Raw genomic sequence first — 17,238 nt, 5'->3', positions numbered from 1 at the left:
ATGAACCCTAGATCTTATTTAGTTGCAAATGTATTTTTATCAAGTGCTGTCCCATTTCTGGACACATTTTGTCTTGATTCAAGTTGAATGAGCTGTTGTTTCCTCACCCTGCCTGCCTGTCACAGAATATTTGTTGTCGTGGCTTGTTGCATGGGGAGTTGAGAGAGTGCTTTCGCGTGGTTCCTGTGCTAACAACATTGTTGCTTGAGCCTATATGATTACTGTTGGGACTTTATTTCATTAAATAAAATAATTCAGAAATAATGGACACTGCTGACCCCTCGGCATGTTTTTAAAATTATCTTTATATTTTCATCATGAGGAGTAAATAATCTTTGTATGTGTTCTACACCACAAGAGGTTGTTTCCTCCCCATGCTGAGACTGAAGTCTTCTGTTTTAATTGCAAATGGTTGAAGAACGACCTTTGTGTATGTATTTGGTGGTGCAGTATAGCATTCTGTGCTAATAAATAAAATCAGGGAAATAGTGAAAGTTAGGCACTTTGTAGCTGAGCATCATCAGACACCACAACATTAAGTGGTATCTGAACCTGGGATGAAATGTATGCATTAGTTTGAATAATAATTGGTCTGTGCACTTTTCCTCTAGGTGGACCGCATGTCTTTCCCATGTGGGTGCACAAAAGAAGGCTGCAGTAATACTGCAGGCAGGATTGAGTTCAACCCTATTAGAGTACGGACACATTTTTTGCACACAATAATGAAGCTCGAGTTGGAGAAAAATCAGCAGCAGCTCGGGATGGAGAATGGTTTCTCAGCAGACATGAATGCTCACGCTAGTCACCTGATACAAAGCCAGCAGCCCCACGAATATTCTGTTGCGGACAGCTTTGACATTGAAAACGAACCCGAAACGGCAGTAATGCACCTTCAGTCAGCAGAGGAGCTGGACTGGCAGGCAGAAGATGAGGAGGAGGATGACGATGATGATGGGAGCAGTTTGTGCAGTGGCATAACAGACTCCAGCGTTCAGAGCTTGGCAGCCAGTGAGTCGGACGAAGAGGTGGACAGCAAAGCTGAAAGCTTTAGCGAAGCATTGGCTGCCCCTGTTGTGGCACAAACTGAATCTATTCCCCTTTCCTCTGTGCTATGCTATGCCGATGGCACTTCCGCGCATGATAGCACGCCAGCGGAAGATACCACTTATTATACTAATTCTTCAACACTATATTATCAGATAGAGGGTAATACTGCTGCTGCTACCACTGCTGCTACTACCAGCACTACAACTGCTACTACAGATTGTGGCAACGAGCCTTTCTGTGTAGAAGCCACTTTAACATCAAATTATACAGAGGGGGGTCAGGAGAATGGAGCACTTTCCTTGGTGCCTTACGGCTCAGCTGTAGAGCAATATATTGAATATGCACACCAGCCAGAGGGAAGCTTTACCGGTGCTCACTATCCCATAACTACGCCTTCTGTGATAGTTTGTTGTCCTTCAGCACATGAAAATAATGCTCAATGCAACAGTTTATATGCTGAGCAACAACCTAACCACTCTGAAGCAGAGCTTCAAAGCTATTTAAATAACCATGTTCAAGATGACTATGTTGCTGCTTCAAATGGTGATGTTTATGCACCTAAGCAGGTACTGGAAAATACCGTCATCCTCCCAGAGGGCAACGGACTGTTAGAAGAGACTATTAAAACATCAGTAGTGGAAACTGTGTTTGTTTAGTGTGCTCAGTCACTCCATTTATTTGTTCTTTACTACATTTTACAAGTTATTCAGAATGGAAAGGAGTATAACTTAAATAGTTTACATGTTTTTTTTAACAGCCGCCGTCTTTAGGTCAACTGATCAGAAATGATGGTTGATGCCACTAGCATTCAATGCTTTAAAGACTGCAGGATATGATCGGAAGCAGACTTTATACAATTCTTTATCCACAGCGATGAAATGCTGCATTAGACATTGCGTGATTTGGTATAAGCCATCCTAGTCATTAATAATTTATATGGCTTCAGAAGCATTTTAACTGTTTAACAAGCATTACTGGTGAAGGATACCAACCCAGCCAGGTTGAAGAATTATATCACAAGCTTTGCTCTTGGCTTTTAGTCTGTGTCACATATTCTCAAAAATTTGAATAAGGTCCCAGTTTTCAACACATTGTGTGGATATAACTTTACGTACTGTACATGTGAAAATTATGAAAAATAATTTTATTGTTTCATCTGTGAATTTATTTATGCCAGTTAGTGTGCAATTATGTGAAGTATATGTTAAATATTCCTGTTGACAGCTGTATACATGGGAGACTGAGGATCCGATCCATGGTTAGCAGCGGAAGATTTTGTTTGAAATTATATAGATTTAATTTTTAATTAAGGTGATACTTTGAGCTTGATATCAGTGGGCAGTTCTTTCTTTATTGTGTTTTTTATTCACTACTCTATAGAGTTGTGGAGCCAGAATAGCCAATGTAAAACAAAAAAAAAAGCTGTGTGGATGTATCTTGCAGCTGGAGGAATTATCCTCAAACAGGGTGTTGTGTTTTTTGACCTGTAGCATGTGCAATTGAGCTAGTTCCATTGTAACGAATGAGGAATCCAGTATTGCTATTCCTCTACTGACCACATTGGATATATTAAAAAAACATCTACTGTAGAAAAAAAATCCATACTCTCAACTGCGTGAAAATGGAGGGACTGTAAAGACAATCCAGTTCTGTTACCACTAATAGCTAAAGGAAATACATGTTCATTCTATCAAGCAGACTAAAGTGAAATCTTTACTACAGAAAAAAAAGGGCTCTTTATAAGTATTGTGCATTTATCCAGTTAAAATTCAATATTTCTTTGTAAGAGGAATCTAGATGTTTTGTCAGTCTACACATTTGAGGTTCTGAATTTATTTTCTGTATTCAGACATTGTACACTAATGATTTGAATTTTTCGCCCCTTACTTGCCAGTATTTTCTTCCAGGAAACAGCTGCAAAATGGAATAGTGCAGTGACTGAACTTCAGTGGGATAAAAGAAATAGTCAAAAGCAGTCCTTACAGTCTGTAGAAATCTAGTGGTGACTTTGAAAAGGCATTCTAGGAAAACACTTTAATTCATGTATTCCCATTAGGATGTGAATGTGCTTACGTATAGGGAAAAAAATACTCAGGCAGCCATGGTAAAGGTCATTAGTCATCAGAACCTCATTTTAACGCTCCATTAAATAGTTCCTCATATCTTTTGACGGCAATCAGAGGGTGTAAGTCATGCCATATTATTCTCTGGTTGAATGTGCATTTCACACAATGCATCTTACTTTAAATTCTGCTCCTGTTCAGCAGCTACATTAGTGAACAAATGTTTGGATTTCAGATTTTGAATTTAACAAGTATCAAAATGAAAGGTTCAGAAAGTCCAAGTGTGATTTTACTCAAAATAATAATTTGAAGTCTCACATTTCATCAATTCTAGCAGGACACCTGAGGTACTCTGCTAATGCATGGTCTTATCATATGGTAATAATTACAGATCACTATAGAAATTTAAGCCCAATGGTTTCATTTTGTGCGGGTTTGTACTGATCTACTTGAAATTTATTTTAAGTCATGTCATGTAAATAGAATATAAATCACAACTGTCCATTTGGATTAAATGTACTCGTAGCATGCAACATGTTTATATAATAATGAAGGAAAGGCTCCGAAAACCCAGCCTCTCTCTACACACCACCTCTACCTCCATATCAAAATAAAGATGCCGAACTGCGATCAGCAAAGCTGTAAAATTTAAAACCTAAATTTGCTTAGAAGTACTGGTTGTTAAAGGCTGAATATGGTGCGTTTACTACAGGTTTTGAGTTAGTTTCAAAAAGAAATTTCCAAAATTACTCTATTAGAACAACCTATATCCAAAATACAAAACATATGAGACCTTTTCCTTTCATTTTGAGTTTTCTTCAACATGTGGCAGTTGGGACCAAAGTAATGTAGGTTATTATTTAGAATTGTACAGTCTTAGAACTGTACATTGCAAAAAACATAACTTTGCAATTCAAATTTTTAGTATCTTATCAATTGACTTAAAGTTGCAAATATTGGTAATATAAATGTCTTTAGATGGTTCAAATACTTTATTAATATATTCTTTGTTGAAGTAACTGGAGTGCTTTCCATATAAAGGCATGTGACAGATAATTTATTAATACTTCAACATCCAACATACTCTAGCAATGCTTTCATATATACTTTGATATTACAGAGACATCAGTCATCTGGATTTATATATTAATGCCTATTCATTTCTCAAGGATTTGAGACTTTAGGTTAATCTATTCCAGCAGAATCTTTCATGTACTTCCTTGGACACTATTCTATCAAGGCAATGACATTTTTAACAACATGGGCTTTTCTTCATGAAAGTATTGCAATTTTTGAAAAAGCTATCAGTAACATATTTGGCCATTTCAATCTGATCATATATCAGTAAAGGTGAGATTTTGCATTTGAGCAGAATATTACATTTTGGCTGGATGCCACCACCAGCAAATCAGTCAATGAAAAGCCCACCCTCCCTCTCTCTCCAGTGAGTTGCCCTGTAGAACCAGTAGGATATTAATTGGCTCAGGGCAAGACTTCTGCCTCCATTTGGGAAGGGAGTGCCATCTTGAGCACTGTTGGCTAATCAAATAATTGGCAGCTTTCTGGTGCCCAGGAGCGGCATCGGTGGCCACTGTTGGGACTGCAGTCAATCCCTGATGATGATTGTCCCTGGAGCCAGATTGGGGAGGTGGGGGGAGTTTCACTGGGGCTAGGCTAGGAGGCCCCAGCAAATTGGTAGGGCCCAGGACTGTGCACTGGCCAGGAACAGAGGGGAAGCATGGGTGGTAGGCAGACATTGCGAGGCTCTAATAAACCAAGAGGAACGACAAAGGAGGAAGTCCCTCCCTGTTCTACCAATAGCCTGAGGCATTGGATCTGGCAAGATTCAGTTTTCTGTCCAGTCTCTGCTCGCCGTGGGAATAATTGTGGCGGGCCACATGGAGACCTTTTAAGTGACAATTAATCATAGAATCCCCACAAGCCCTGAAAACGCCATTTGGCCCATCGAGTCTGCACTGTCCCTCCAAAAGAGCACCCTAGCTAGGCCCAATCCTCCTCCCTAACCTTGTAACCCTGCACACTGATGATGGCTAATCCAACTGACCTACATATCTTGGACGCTAAGGGGCAATTTAGCAAGGCCAATTCAGCTAACCTGCACATCTTTGGACTGTGGGAGGGAACTGTAGCACCCAGAGGAAACCCATGCAGACACAGGGAGAACATGCAAACTCCACACAGACAGACATCCAATGCCCTAGTGATGTGAGTCGCAGTGCTAACCACTGTGCCACCCATTAACCATTTTGCAGCCTCATTTGGCCTATTGGCAGATGGGCTGCCTGACATCACTTCCACTGTGTGTACAATTGTGGTGGGGTCAGGGACAGGCGAGTGAGCAGGTGCCAGGAAGGACACCCATGCCATTACATCAAATTTTATGCCTGCCTGCCAACCCAACCCCGAGGGAGTCTAAAATTATTTGCTGCCGTCAGGCTTTGTGATAACTAGGCATATAAACAAAATACAATGAGTAAAGATTCAAGCTAATCAATAATTCTGGATGACATTGGTTGCTTCATGTAAATAGGATTAGTGGAATTAAGTTCATTTTTAAACTAACTCTATTGAATATCAGAAATTGTGTGGAAACACATGAGGCACTGAGGCTTAAATAGACTGGTATGTTGAGGCTGTTTGTATATTGAGAAAATATCATTAGGTAATGGATACGATGTACAAAAAATCTCCAGTTCCAGCTTTGGTGACAGCACAAGTAATATAGAGTTGTATAATCATAAAAGCTCTTCAGTTTGATCAAAATTAGATGTGTGATAATTTACCCCTGAAGAAAATTGAGCAAAACAGCTATTATGAATACTGTTCAAAGAAATGAGAGGTTTCTGGTCCAAATTAGCTTTGAAGGTTTACATAGGCAATTACTTTTCGAGCAGGTTGCGATGTCAGCATTAATTTTTGAAAATTACTTTAAATAATATTTCCCATCATTGAAAGAGAAATTAAAACGCACACTGGAAGTTTCTCAACTCGCACTTGACAGATAGTTTAGTTGTCTCATCCAGGATCCTACCATTAAGGTAGTACTTTGCATTGCTATTTTTAAAACTGTGGATATTGCAAGAATTTATATAGTCTACCTGTGACCCTAGTTGTGCCAAAAGAGAAAAGAAAAGTAGGCTACAAAGCCACAAAATCTCAACAACCGAATTCAATCTGGGTCTTTATATATTGTCATAAACTTTTTCACAGTAGATGTCTCCTTGGTAGTATTCATCTGTGCAGTATTTATTATGAATGACGATACAAACACTTGATGTATTTATTGTGGTTTGTTGCAACAATATATTGCAAACTTTTTTCTCAAATTTTACTGTAATATCTTTTATGTTGCTAGTATAATAGTGCTAATTGTTAAGGCTGAATTGTATTATATGAGCTTTGGTTTTCTGATGTCTGCTTGTTTGTATTCCAGCTATTGAGAGGTGCAGGTTTAATATTTGTCCAATTAACTTGCACCTTTGGGGTCTGTAAAACTGGACAATCTATTGTTTCTGAAGTTCTTTGCCTTCTTTGCACATACAGTTGTTGCTTATAGATGGTCAGAATGTGAAAATTCTATGTTTTAATTATTCCACATTGCTGTAGAAATGAAGCCAAAATACAGTACTGATTGAATTTTCATCATTGCCAACTAGTCATTTTTTGACTTGATTCAATTTTCAGCAACAATTGTTTCTAGGCTAAAATTCTTCTCATTGTTCTTAAACATCTTTGCAATGCCAATACATAAACATGTTGCACGTAACAGCAGCAAGGTGTTTCACAGGAAATTTGCATTAAGCCAAAGGAAGAGATTTAGAAGCCTGCCTATTTGGCCAAACTAGAACCTAAGAACCAGAGTAAGCTATTCAGCCCCCCCAAGTGTGTTGTAGAAATCACCAAACCCTACAGTGCAGAATGAGGCCCTTCGGCCCATTGAGTCTGCACCCAACACAATCCCACCCAGGCCCTACCCCGTATCCCTACATACTATACCCACTAATCCCTCTAACCTATACACCCCTGGACACTAAGGGGCAATTTCTTAGCATGGCCAATCAACCTATCCCGCACATCTTTGCACTGTGGGAGGAAACTGGAGCACCCGGAGGAAACCCACGCAGACACGAGGAGAATGTGCAAACTCCACATAGACAGCGACCCGCGCCGGGAATCGAACCCAGGACCCTGGAGCTGTGAAGCAACAGGGGTAACCACTGTGCTAATGTGCCACCCCATTCACCCCCCTGCATGCCCCATACCGTGTCCTGTCATTTATTAAGATCATTGCTGACCTGTGACCTATCTCCCACCCACTTTTTTCTATAACATTTAATAACTTTGGGTAATAGATATCCATCAGTCTCAGGCTTACAATTAAAACTGGGTCAGCACACAGTGACACAGTGGTTAGCACTTCTGCCTCACAGTGCCAGGGACCCAGGTTCAATTCCTGGCTTGGGACACTGTCAGTGTGGAGCCTGCATGTTCTCCCTGTGTCTGCGTGGGTTTCCTCTGGGTGCTCTGGTTTCCTTCCACAGACAGAAAGACATGGTAGTTAACTGCGTCGGTCATGCTAAATTCTCCCTCAGTATACCCAAAAAGGCAGCGGAGTGTGGCAACTAAGGGATTTTTACAGTAACTTCATTGCAGTGTTAATATAAGCCTACTTGTGACACTAATAAATAAACTTCAACTTTAAACTTTGTGAAAGAAATTTCCAAATTTCTACAACTATTTGTGTATTGAAATGTTCACTCCCGAATGACATAATTTTTAGGGTATGTTTGACACTCCCCAACCATAGAAATAGTTTTTCTATCTATCACATCAGTCCCCTTTTATATTTTGGAACCTTTAATCAAATCATCCCTTAACCTTCTAAATTCCCAGGAATTAAAATTTAGGTTGTATCATCTTTTGACCTGGACCCAATACTCTTTGAAACTCCATTGTGTCCAATTTTCCACAGTTTGGAAAATAATCTAGTTCAGGTTCAAAGCAGATGACACATTGAAATCAATTTCACCACGTTTTTGTCCCATACACTTCATCTATCTTTGTAATTTCCTGCTTTTATCTATGCTACTTATAGCACCTATCTTCATGATAGCAGCAAACTTGAATATGTGCTTCCCTCTCAATCCTGTTATCCAAGTCAACAGTAAATACAGTGAATAGTTGAGGCCAGTTCAGATCCCTATATATTAGACCCCGTGGGGCTGTTTTGTTCCAGAGTCTGATCCCAGTGCTGCAATGAATTCCAGGCGACGGGAACCTGGAAGTGATTTTGAAGGAGGTGTTCAACGAAGTCTGCTGCCCCAACCAGTTGAGGCCAATGGGCAAGATTCTGGGGCTGGTGGCCAATAGAGGGGGTCCTTCAGCAGTCAAGGTCAGCAGTCTCACCATGCAACATGAGTGTTGCTGATATCGGTTGGAGAAATAGACAGATCCTGAAGATGGAGGTCCCTACTGAAGGTCTTTTATAAATATATGAATACAAAGAGGCTACAGCTGCTAGGCCATCAATGAGGAGATTCAATCCTTTCATTGGGCAGCAGCAGCAGCACTATGTCTGGCCTAGTGGATATGGCAGTAGTGAGGATGGTTGGCTGGTATTGCTACTTGAATGGAGTGCTGACTCCCTGGTCTGCCAATGGGAGGTTGCCCCCATTCCTAGGCCATATTTCAGCCTCAAGGACCAGCAAGTTGATAAGAAAATTTCAGTCAGCACTGTTGGAGTGGTTTTAATAGACATTTTGGGTGGCTTAATTGACTAACTGCCTTTTGTGGATAGGTGGCAGCCAATCCTCTATCTCCCCTCCTACCCATAGCCCCTCACTCTCTCCAGTCTGTTTTAAAATGGCTCAGAGGCAGAAGCTTGCCAGGACACCAGCTAGTGGTGGTAAATTTCTGGCCTATCTGTCACTGGCTCTGTCTCTGCAGCTGCATGAAACTTCAGCTCCACAAATTGCGTTCTGAAATTAAGACTATCTCCTCATTATCTCAACTTTGTCTCCTGCCACTTGGCCAATTTTAAACTAGTTCAATAATTTTCCTTCAATCTCACCAACTGTTAGTGAACAGAATCTTATGAAGGACTTTGCTAAATGCCTTCTGGGAGTCCATGTAGATAACATCCATAAACATTCCCCAGTCCAATACTTTAGTTATCTCTGTCCAGTATTCTGTTAGGTTCATCAGGGATGCATTACCTTTACAAATCTATGTTGGCTCTCTTGTTTAGCTGAACATTTTTGAGATGTTCAATTACTCAATCCTTATGAACTCAAATAATTTCCCAACAACAAGGTCTTAGGAAAACTGGTTTCCTTCTCGCACCTTTCTAAAGTAGCAGAGTGAGATGCAAAGGAATGCTTACTGAAACGAGAGATCTTGGGAGGATTATAGTTAGGGCATCTGCAATGCTTTCACCCACTCCCTTTAGAAACACTGGAATGGAAACTTACTGGGTCTGGAGATTTCTCACTCTTTAGTGCCATTATTTCCTTCATTTCTTTTATTTTGTTGCTACTTTTGATGAGTCCCTCATCAAAATTTCCTTGGGGTATCACGTTTCTCCACTGTAAATATCGACATCAAGTAATTATTCCATCTTTTTATTTTCATTTGCAATGTCGCTGTCACTGGTGTCAAGGGACTCACATTGTTTCTGAGCACCCTACTTTCCCTAATGTAATTGTAACAAGAATTGTTGATTTTCATAACACGTGTAGGTTGCCTTTCATACTCCCTGTTCATAACTCTTGTCTTTCTGTCTTGTGATCTTTTGATGGTATAACTGTCCAATCAGAAAGATCTATGCTAGTTTTTCCATTCCTATATGCTTTTCCTTCTGGTTTTATGTTGTCTCTGACCTCTTTTGACCTCAATAGTTTTATGTTATGGCAATTCGAGCTCTTTTTCCTGAGAGGCAAAACCCGGTTCTGTATTAATTAACGCATTAAAAGATTTTCCATGTTTATTGTGGACAGCTTCTGATCATCCTGTTGAGTCAGCCTTACTTAAATCTAGAATCTTCATAGCTGTTCCATGTTTCTCCATTTCTAAGCCAACATTGACCCCAGATATATTGGCCAGAATTTTACCACCCGCCTGCCATGGGATTCGGAGTGGGCAAGGGGTGGACAATGGGAAGCTTTATTGACCTCAGGCAGGATTTTATGGTTTTTGGGATGAACCAGGCTGTAAAATCTTGCCCATTATGATTGCTATTAGATTGATGTTCATGCAATGATAGGCATTACTCATATCTCGTGACTAAATCTGCCACTGCACTTGCTGGTTTTAAGACATGTTATAGGAAGGTGTACTAAATTCATGCAAGGATTATCCCAATTTAAATGAAATTTTAAGAGCAGTATTTGATAGAGGCGATGGTGGACAATCAGCAAAAGCCCCATATAATGGGGTGAATTTTACTGCCCATCCGCAAAGGAATCAGAGCAGGTGAGGGGCAGACCATGGAAAAGTCCATTGACTTCAGGTGGGATTTTCTGCTTTTGCGGTGAGCGAGGCTGGAAAATCCCATTCCATCCCTTTTTATGAAAGGCTTGCTATATTAAGTGCTACTGAAGTATTTAACTGGGCAACCATTGACTTATCCCAAGACCTGCTGACCAATCAGAGGTTGAATAGCAACACCAACGGGGAGGTAGTAAGACACCTACCAGAAGCCTAGTATAAATACTGGATTCCAGGCTGGAGTTTAGTGAGAGGGATGTAATGGGATAGAAGGGTAAGCAGCAAGGGCAGCAAAGTGACTCTCAGCAGATCCTTGTCTTTCTGATGTCAGATATCTCAATAAGACACAAAGTCCCTTTCAAATGCAAGACACCACTGCGGACCCATAAGCAACCTTACATGTGTTTGTCATGCTCTCTGCATAGCAAGAGTCCACCACTGTGTTAATATCTATGGCATTAGTTACCCACTTAAGGGCCTCAATTTAGTAGTGGGCAGGAAGGCTATCCACAGAACTTCCCAGCACAGATTTAATCCAAGTAAACACATGAAGACAGCAGGGGTGCCACCTTCCCATTGGTTAAATGTCAACCTTGTCATCAAACCTACCATGGTAGAGGACATTAAATTCTGCCCAAATTCTCTCATTAAACCACTCCTCTGCTAGATATTTGTATAATCTCGGTATTTATGCAAGCTACCACTTCACAGTTGCTCTCAGTGGATCATTATACAATTGGTCTACAGTCTTAAATCCATTTCTATTTCTCAATTTTACTCATCTCATTATCTTTTTTATAAGTGCCTCACCTATTTTATATATTTTCTTACTGTGACATAATTTCATCTTTAATCACTAAGGCTCCTCTTCCTCCACTCATTCCTTCTCCATGTATTTCCTGATCCTTCCTGGAGACTTCCAAACCTAATATAGCTCATTGCAGTGTTGATCATCTTGCATTCTTGTTCGTGTAATAGCTTCTGTGCAGGTTGAATTTGCACTTGCAACTCATTTAATTAGTTCCTGAAATATCAATGCATTTGTATCAAAAACACTTACTTAGCCCACACACCTGTCTTTCTGCTCTAATGTTTCTCTCTTACATTTTTTCTCTCTCCTGATTTAATTACATAACTTTTTAATTTTCTAATTACCTATCATGCCCCAAGCATAATTCTGATTATTACTCTAATCTCTGCCTTCTTATTTGTTTTAGAATCATTATTTATACTAGCTTTTCCACTTGAGCCTGCCCACCTTTTACTGTTTTAAAATCCTCATGACTGCTTTATTCATCATTTCAGCCAAGAACCTGATCCCAGCTTGGTTCAGGTACAGACTGTCCTGACAGTGCATTCTGTCCCATACTGGTGCCAATGTTCCATGAAACAAAAACCCTCTTTGCCACACCATTTCTTCAGTCATGTGTTCAATTCCTGAATCTGCTTATCCCTTTGCTAATTTACATTTGGCTTGGGCATTAGCCCAAAGATTATAATCTTCGGTTGTTCTTTCTTTCAATAGGGCTCCTATATTATGGTACTTTTAGAACAAAACCTCTTGCCTAGTCTTTCCAATACTAACTTTCCCATTCCACTGCTGATTTCCCTCACTCTGGCTGCAGGTAGCCTCGTGGGACGTGTGATCCTTATTTAAGTGCATCCCACAGAAGCAGAGCTGGCAAGTCAGAGAGGTTAAGGGACAGCAATCCAGATCTTAGACAACTGAGACAAGAATAGTAATTTAATAGAGCATTGTTTAGAGCTGTGGAGGGGTGGGATTGGAGATGTTTATATGAAGTTGAAAGAAAGAGATTGACAATAATAATTTGGAAGGTGACAAAACATTCAAACACTTTGCAATTTTTGATTCCATTCCCAACCTCCATTTTCCCTGCAAAGATACAAGGATCAGTTGTGGAGGGAATGCTATTGGTAGATTTGAAAGAGGTGGGGACAGGTCCTAAGGAGAGGGAACTGTTCACAATGTTATTTAGCATGGGAGCTAGGGAGAAAAAGTTGACTGGTCAGCAGTTTAGTGCAAATAGGGTTCAGGAAATGTCTCTAGGACAAGAGAAGCTCAGAAGGCATGAGGAGGAGGTGGATATGAGAGAAACCCAGGAAAAATTCATGTGCTGGGTACATGAGGGGATTGATGCTGAGAAGGTAATTGAATAATAAATGGATCCATTTGTGAAGATGAAGATGGAGAGAGCAGAGAAGAGGGGTTTAAGGAGACAGTGAGGAATGGAGGATATCTTTTCATGTCAGAATTATCCTGTAGCAGTAAGCATTTTTGACAAAAGCTGAGCAGGGTCTAATAACATATTATGTTGACCAACTATATTAATGAGTGTCTAAACCAGCTGTAAAATTTCAAGTATATATGATGTTTGGTACAGTGTATATACTTTAAATGTACAAAATGGTCACTGAGGCTAGCTCTGACTGCACAAACTCACCGTCATTCAGAAATCAGAATGAAATAACTTAAGACCAAATGCATTGTTAACAAGTGTTAAAAACATCCAAATTTGAAATGTGCAGTCATCTCTTTTTAAGGATAATAAATCCCATTTTCTAATGCTACATTCAGATCCAGAGTTAATCCAGAAAAGAACACAATCCTCAACCCATGTAAAGTTACCACCACCCTTAGTATGGCTTTCCTGCCTTATTGACATTGGTGTTTGCATGCTTTGACAGCAGAGGGAGTCTCGAGTCTATGCACTGTGGCTTCAGATAACAAGACAAGCACTCTGCTTAAATAATTCACCACAATACTACTATTATTCTGCACCTTCTTAACTGGATTGGATAATATCCAATGCCTACAGTTATGTGAATGATGCTAGCAATTCCTCTACAACTGTAATTACATAGATGACAATTAATTTTTATATATGTATAAACATAGTCAGACATTCTTGTAAACTTTTAGTTTTCATCAAAATGCAGGCAAGCAAATGTAAAATTCACAAAATTCTATACTTCAATTCTGATAATTGGGAAATTTATCTCAATTTTGTGTAAGAATCATGTTCAAAGTGTATAGGGATTGACAAATTTTACAAAATTTCTGAGAAATTCAAAATAAACCACATGAAACGTGGGCAGCACAGTGGTTAGCACTGCTGCCACACTGCCAGGGACCCAGGTTCAATACCGATTTCAGGCCACTGTCTGTGTGGAGTTTGCACATTCTCCCCGTGTCTGTGTAGGTTTCCTTTGGGAGTTCCAGTTTCCTCCCACAATCTAAAGATGCATGGGTTAGATTGGTTGTCTATCCTAAATTGACCCTACTATCAGGGGGATTAGCAAGGTAAATAAGTGGGATTATAAGAATAGGGCCTGAATGAGATTGTGGTCAGTGCAGATTTCATGGGCCCCATAGCCTCCTTCTGCACTGTAGGGATTCTAAATGGAAATAAAGTAGAAGACAAGAAAAATCACATCAAAAAAATTAGGAATCTCAAAATTTAGGAAATAAGGGGATTATTGTGTACCAATTTAAAAAGATCTCTAGCAAAGAAATGGAAAACCAAAAAAGATTTAGTGAACCAAAGGTAAAAATGTTACTTCCCTAAAATTTAAGAGACAATTTCTGTGGGACTGTCTGGTTTATTGAGTTCAACTGGTATAGTAACTTGTATGTTTAACCAAGAAAATTGAAGTTATACATTGTGGGAAAACAAATCAAAATGAAGGAAATGAGAATCAATTTAGAAAATGGAAACACCAAGCAGTCAAAGCACAAAATATGTGAAATTTAATTGTAAAGTATCCCTTCCCTGAAATTCAAGGGAATAATGGTCAATAAGTTATTTGAATCAAATCTCAATTACAGAGGCTGAATATTTACATCACTTCCCTGACTAAAACAAACTGATTAAATATACCCAGGATCAAACTGCTGTTTTAGATTGTAATTGGTCAAGAACACACCAATCTTGCAGAACTCTCCCTTGATGTTTCTATAGACTCTAAAAGACTTTTTTAATTGAATTGAAATCCTTCATGAATTCAAAAGTGAAAATTCAGTAAGCAAACACAAAGATAGCAGCTCATGACTGAGTGCAACTTGAGACAGTGTAAGCCTAGACATGTAATAAATTAGGGCATTTTAACAGTTACAATCGTAACTAGATTTTAGAAAGAGATTATCTGACACTTAACTTCAACTGTAAATTGTAGTTAAATTTCTTTCCATCGCAGAGATGAACAAGCTCTCTTAAGGAGAAACAGCCATAGTTCATTAGGTAGCTAGTTCAGAACTGGATTATTTAGGCAGCAGTACCTGACCCTGCTCTGTAGAATTTCAGCTCGTATAAATTCTTACCAAGCGCATGGAGTCAGACAGCATGAAGATAGCAGCTCATGACTGAGTCCAACTCAGGTCACAGCATAAGCTTGGGAATTTGGTAAACAGGGCAATTTAGTGCAATGAGGAAGCTAGTGCTGTTTACAAAATGGGAACAGTCCAAGAGAGGGAGCCAAAGACCAATAGCTACACCACTTGAAGCCCAGAAGCATTAATTAGGTAAGCAAGTAGGTGAGTGCTTTTTTTAGCATACCTTCACACCCATACTTTTTTTACCCTTTGGGGGATTGTTGGGGGGGATGTGGTGGAAGGATTCCTGTGCTGATAAGCAGCCTGTTAAACTGTATTATTCTGTGGCCAACAAGTCATGGTGCTGGATAAAAGCAAATTACTGCAGATACTGGAATCTGAAACCAAAAGAGAAAATGCAGGACCATCTCAGCAGGTCTGACAATATCTGTAAGGAGAGAAAAGAGCTGACATTTCAAGTCTACATGATCTTTTGTCAAAACTTTGACAAACGGTCATCTTGACTTGAAACGTCAGTTCTTTTCTCTCAAGTTATGGTGCTGAATTCATTACGTAGTATCTTTCCATCCTACCTGCCACAAGAATTGTAGTGGACAGAACACAGACCACGCAGCGGTCCATTTACCTGGGCAGGATTTTCCGGTTTTGGCATGAGTATGGCTCAAAAGTCCTGCCCACTGAGTTTTAAGGTTGCTTTTTGTCTCTAAATGAGGGCAGTAATTTAAAAACTGGTAATGGTGGTGATATAGGTATTAGTTTCATATTTTAATTAATTAAACCACTTGTAATAACTACAGTGTGATATTTTTTAAAGCTAAATTATTTTAAAAGTTAAATTGTTAAATAAAACACAGTACAGATGGTATGTGACTTATACATAATATGGATGTTATACAGCTGGTGGACACTTCCATAATCCACAGCAACCACATCTACAGTAAGTTCCTGCAAGCTGAGGAACTTTGGCTCCAAATTGATGAGCTGAATCCTGAGCTTCAACTTTCATGAGGGTTGTTTGGAGCTGCATTCGTCTAGGCTAAGAGGAGAACACTCCAGCACACCCCTGTCCTGTGTATAGTGGACAGGCTTTGGGTGGTTAGGATCTGAGTTATTCACCACAGATTTTGCAGCCTCTTACCTGCTCTTGCAACTACAATATTTACATGGTTGGTCGACTTATCTTTCTGGTCGATGGTGACCATGGAATTTTGATAATGGGGTGTTTGGTCTATACAATACCATTGAATCTCAAGGAGTGACACTTAGATTCTCTCTTATTGGAGATGGTCATTGCCTGGCACTTGTATAGCATGAATGTTACTCCCTGCTCATCAGCCCAAACCTAAATTTTGTCCAGCTCTTGCTGCGTATGAACACAAACTGCTGCAGGAGTCACAAATGGTGCTGAACAACGAACATCCTCACTTGACTTTGATGGACAGGTTATTGATGAAGCTGATTTGCCCTAGACAATACTCTGAGGACCTCCCACACCAAAGTCCTGGAACTGAGATGGTGATGATTTCCTCCAATAAACCCCACTCACTGCAATCATCTTCCCTTGTCTGGGTATGACTCCAACCAATGGAGAGTTTTCTGTAGATTCCCATTAACAACAGGTTTACTCGGAAACCTTGATGCCACAATTTGCCTTGCTCTCAAGGACAGCATTTGACCATCAGTCGTGTCTCAGCCCTGAAGTTCAACGCTTTTATTCATGCTTGGACGAAGGCTGTAATGAGATCAGGGCCAAAGTGATCCTGGTGCAATTCAAAACTTCAAGAAGAATGAAAAAACTGACCATTATGTGAGGGGAGGTTTGGAAAGTTAATCAGAAAGGACAAGGCATTAATGCAAGGTAATGATTTTATGGTGTTGGGGTGATTGATGTAGTAGCAGTGTTAGAGGACTGACGAACACAATACAGAGTTGGCATAAATAGTCATTTTCAAGTAAATTGCAACTAGTGGCATGCCATAGAGATCAGTGCAGTATCTTAACGGACTTACTGCTATAGCAAAATTTGCATCTACAAAGGGATGTGGATACAAATTTGGCAGAAATAGTTTAACATGAGAAAATTTGAATTTGTCTATTTTGGCAGGAATAGCAAAGCAGAATATTATTTAAATGGAGAGACTGCAGAATACTGCAGCATAGAGAGTTCTGAGTGTCCTTGTACACAAATCTGAAAAAAATGAGCATGCCGGTAAAACTAACTAGAAATGTAAACTGAATGTTGGACTTTAGTGCAGGGCAATGGTATACTAA

The 17,238-nt window shown here is 39.7% G+C and overlaps 1 protein-coding gene across 4 annotated transcripts in view; it reads left to right on the top strand.

Moving 5' to 3' along the window:
- csrnp3 (cysteine-serine-rich nuclear protein 3) overlaps positions 1 to 6,771 on the top strand; it is a 206,221-nt gene extending 199,450 nt beyond the window's left edge. For all 4 annotated transcript variants that reach the window (XM_080199192.1, XM_080199194.1, XM_080199193.1 and 1 more), the window contains one exon: positions 612 to 6,771. In XM_080199192.1, the coding sequence (XP_080055318.1) occupies positions 612 to 1,703 (1,092 nt within the window). In that variant the 3' untranslated portion in view covers positions 1,704 to 6,771. The remainder of the gene's footprint in view (positions 1 to 611) is intronic.
- Positions 6,772 to 17,238: the final 10,467 nt, after the last annotated feature.

The sequence above is a fragment of the Carcharhinus amblyrhynchos genome, chromosome 11 (assembly GCF_965287045.1).
Source record: "Carcharhinus amblyrhynchos chromosome 11, sCarAmb.v2.hapA, whole genome shotgun sequence".
Taxonomy (NCBI): Eukaryota; Metazoa; Chordata; class Chondrichthyes; order Carcharhiniformes; family Carcharhinidae; genus Carcharhinus; species Carcharhinus amblyrhynchos.
This window is presented reverse-complemented; position numbering and strand designations above follow the sequence as displayed.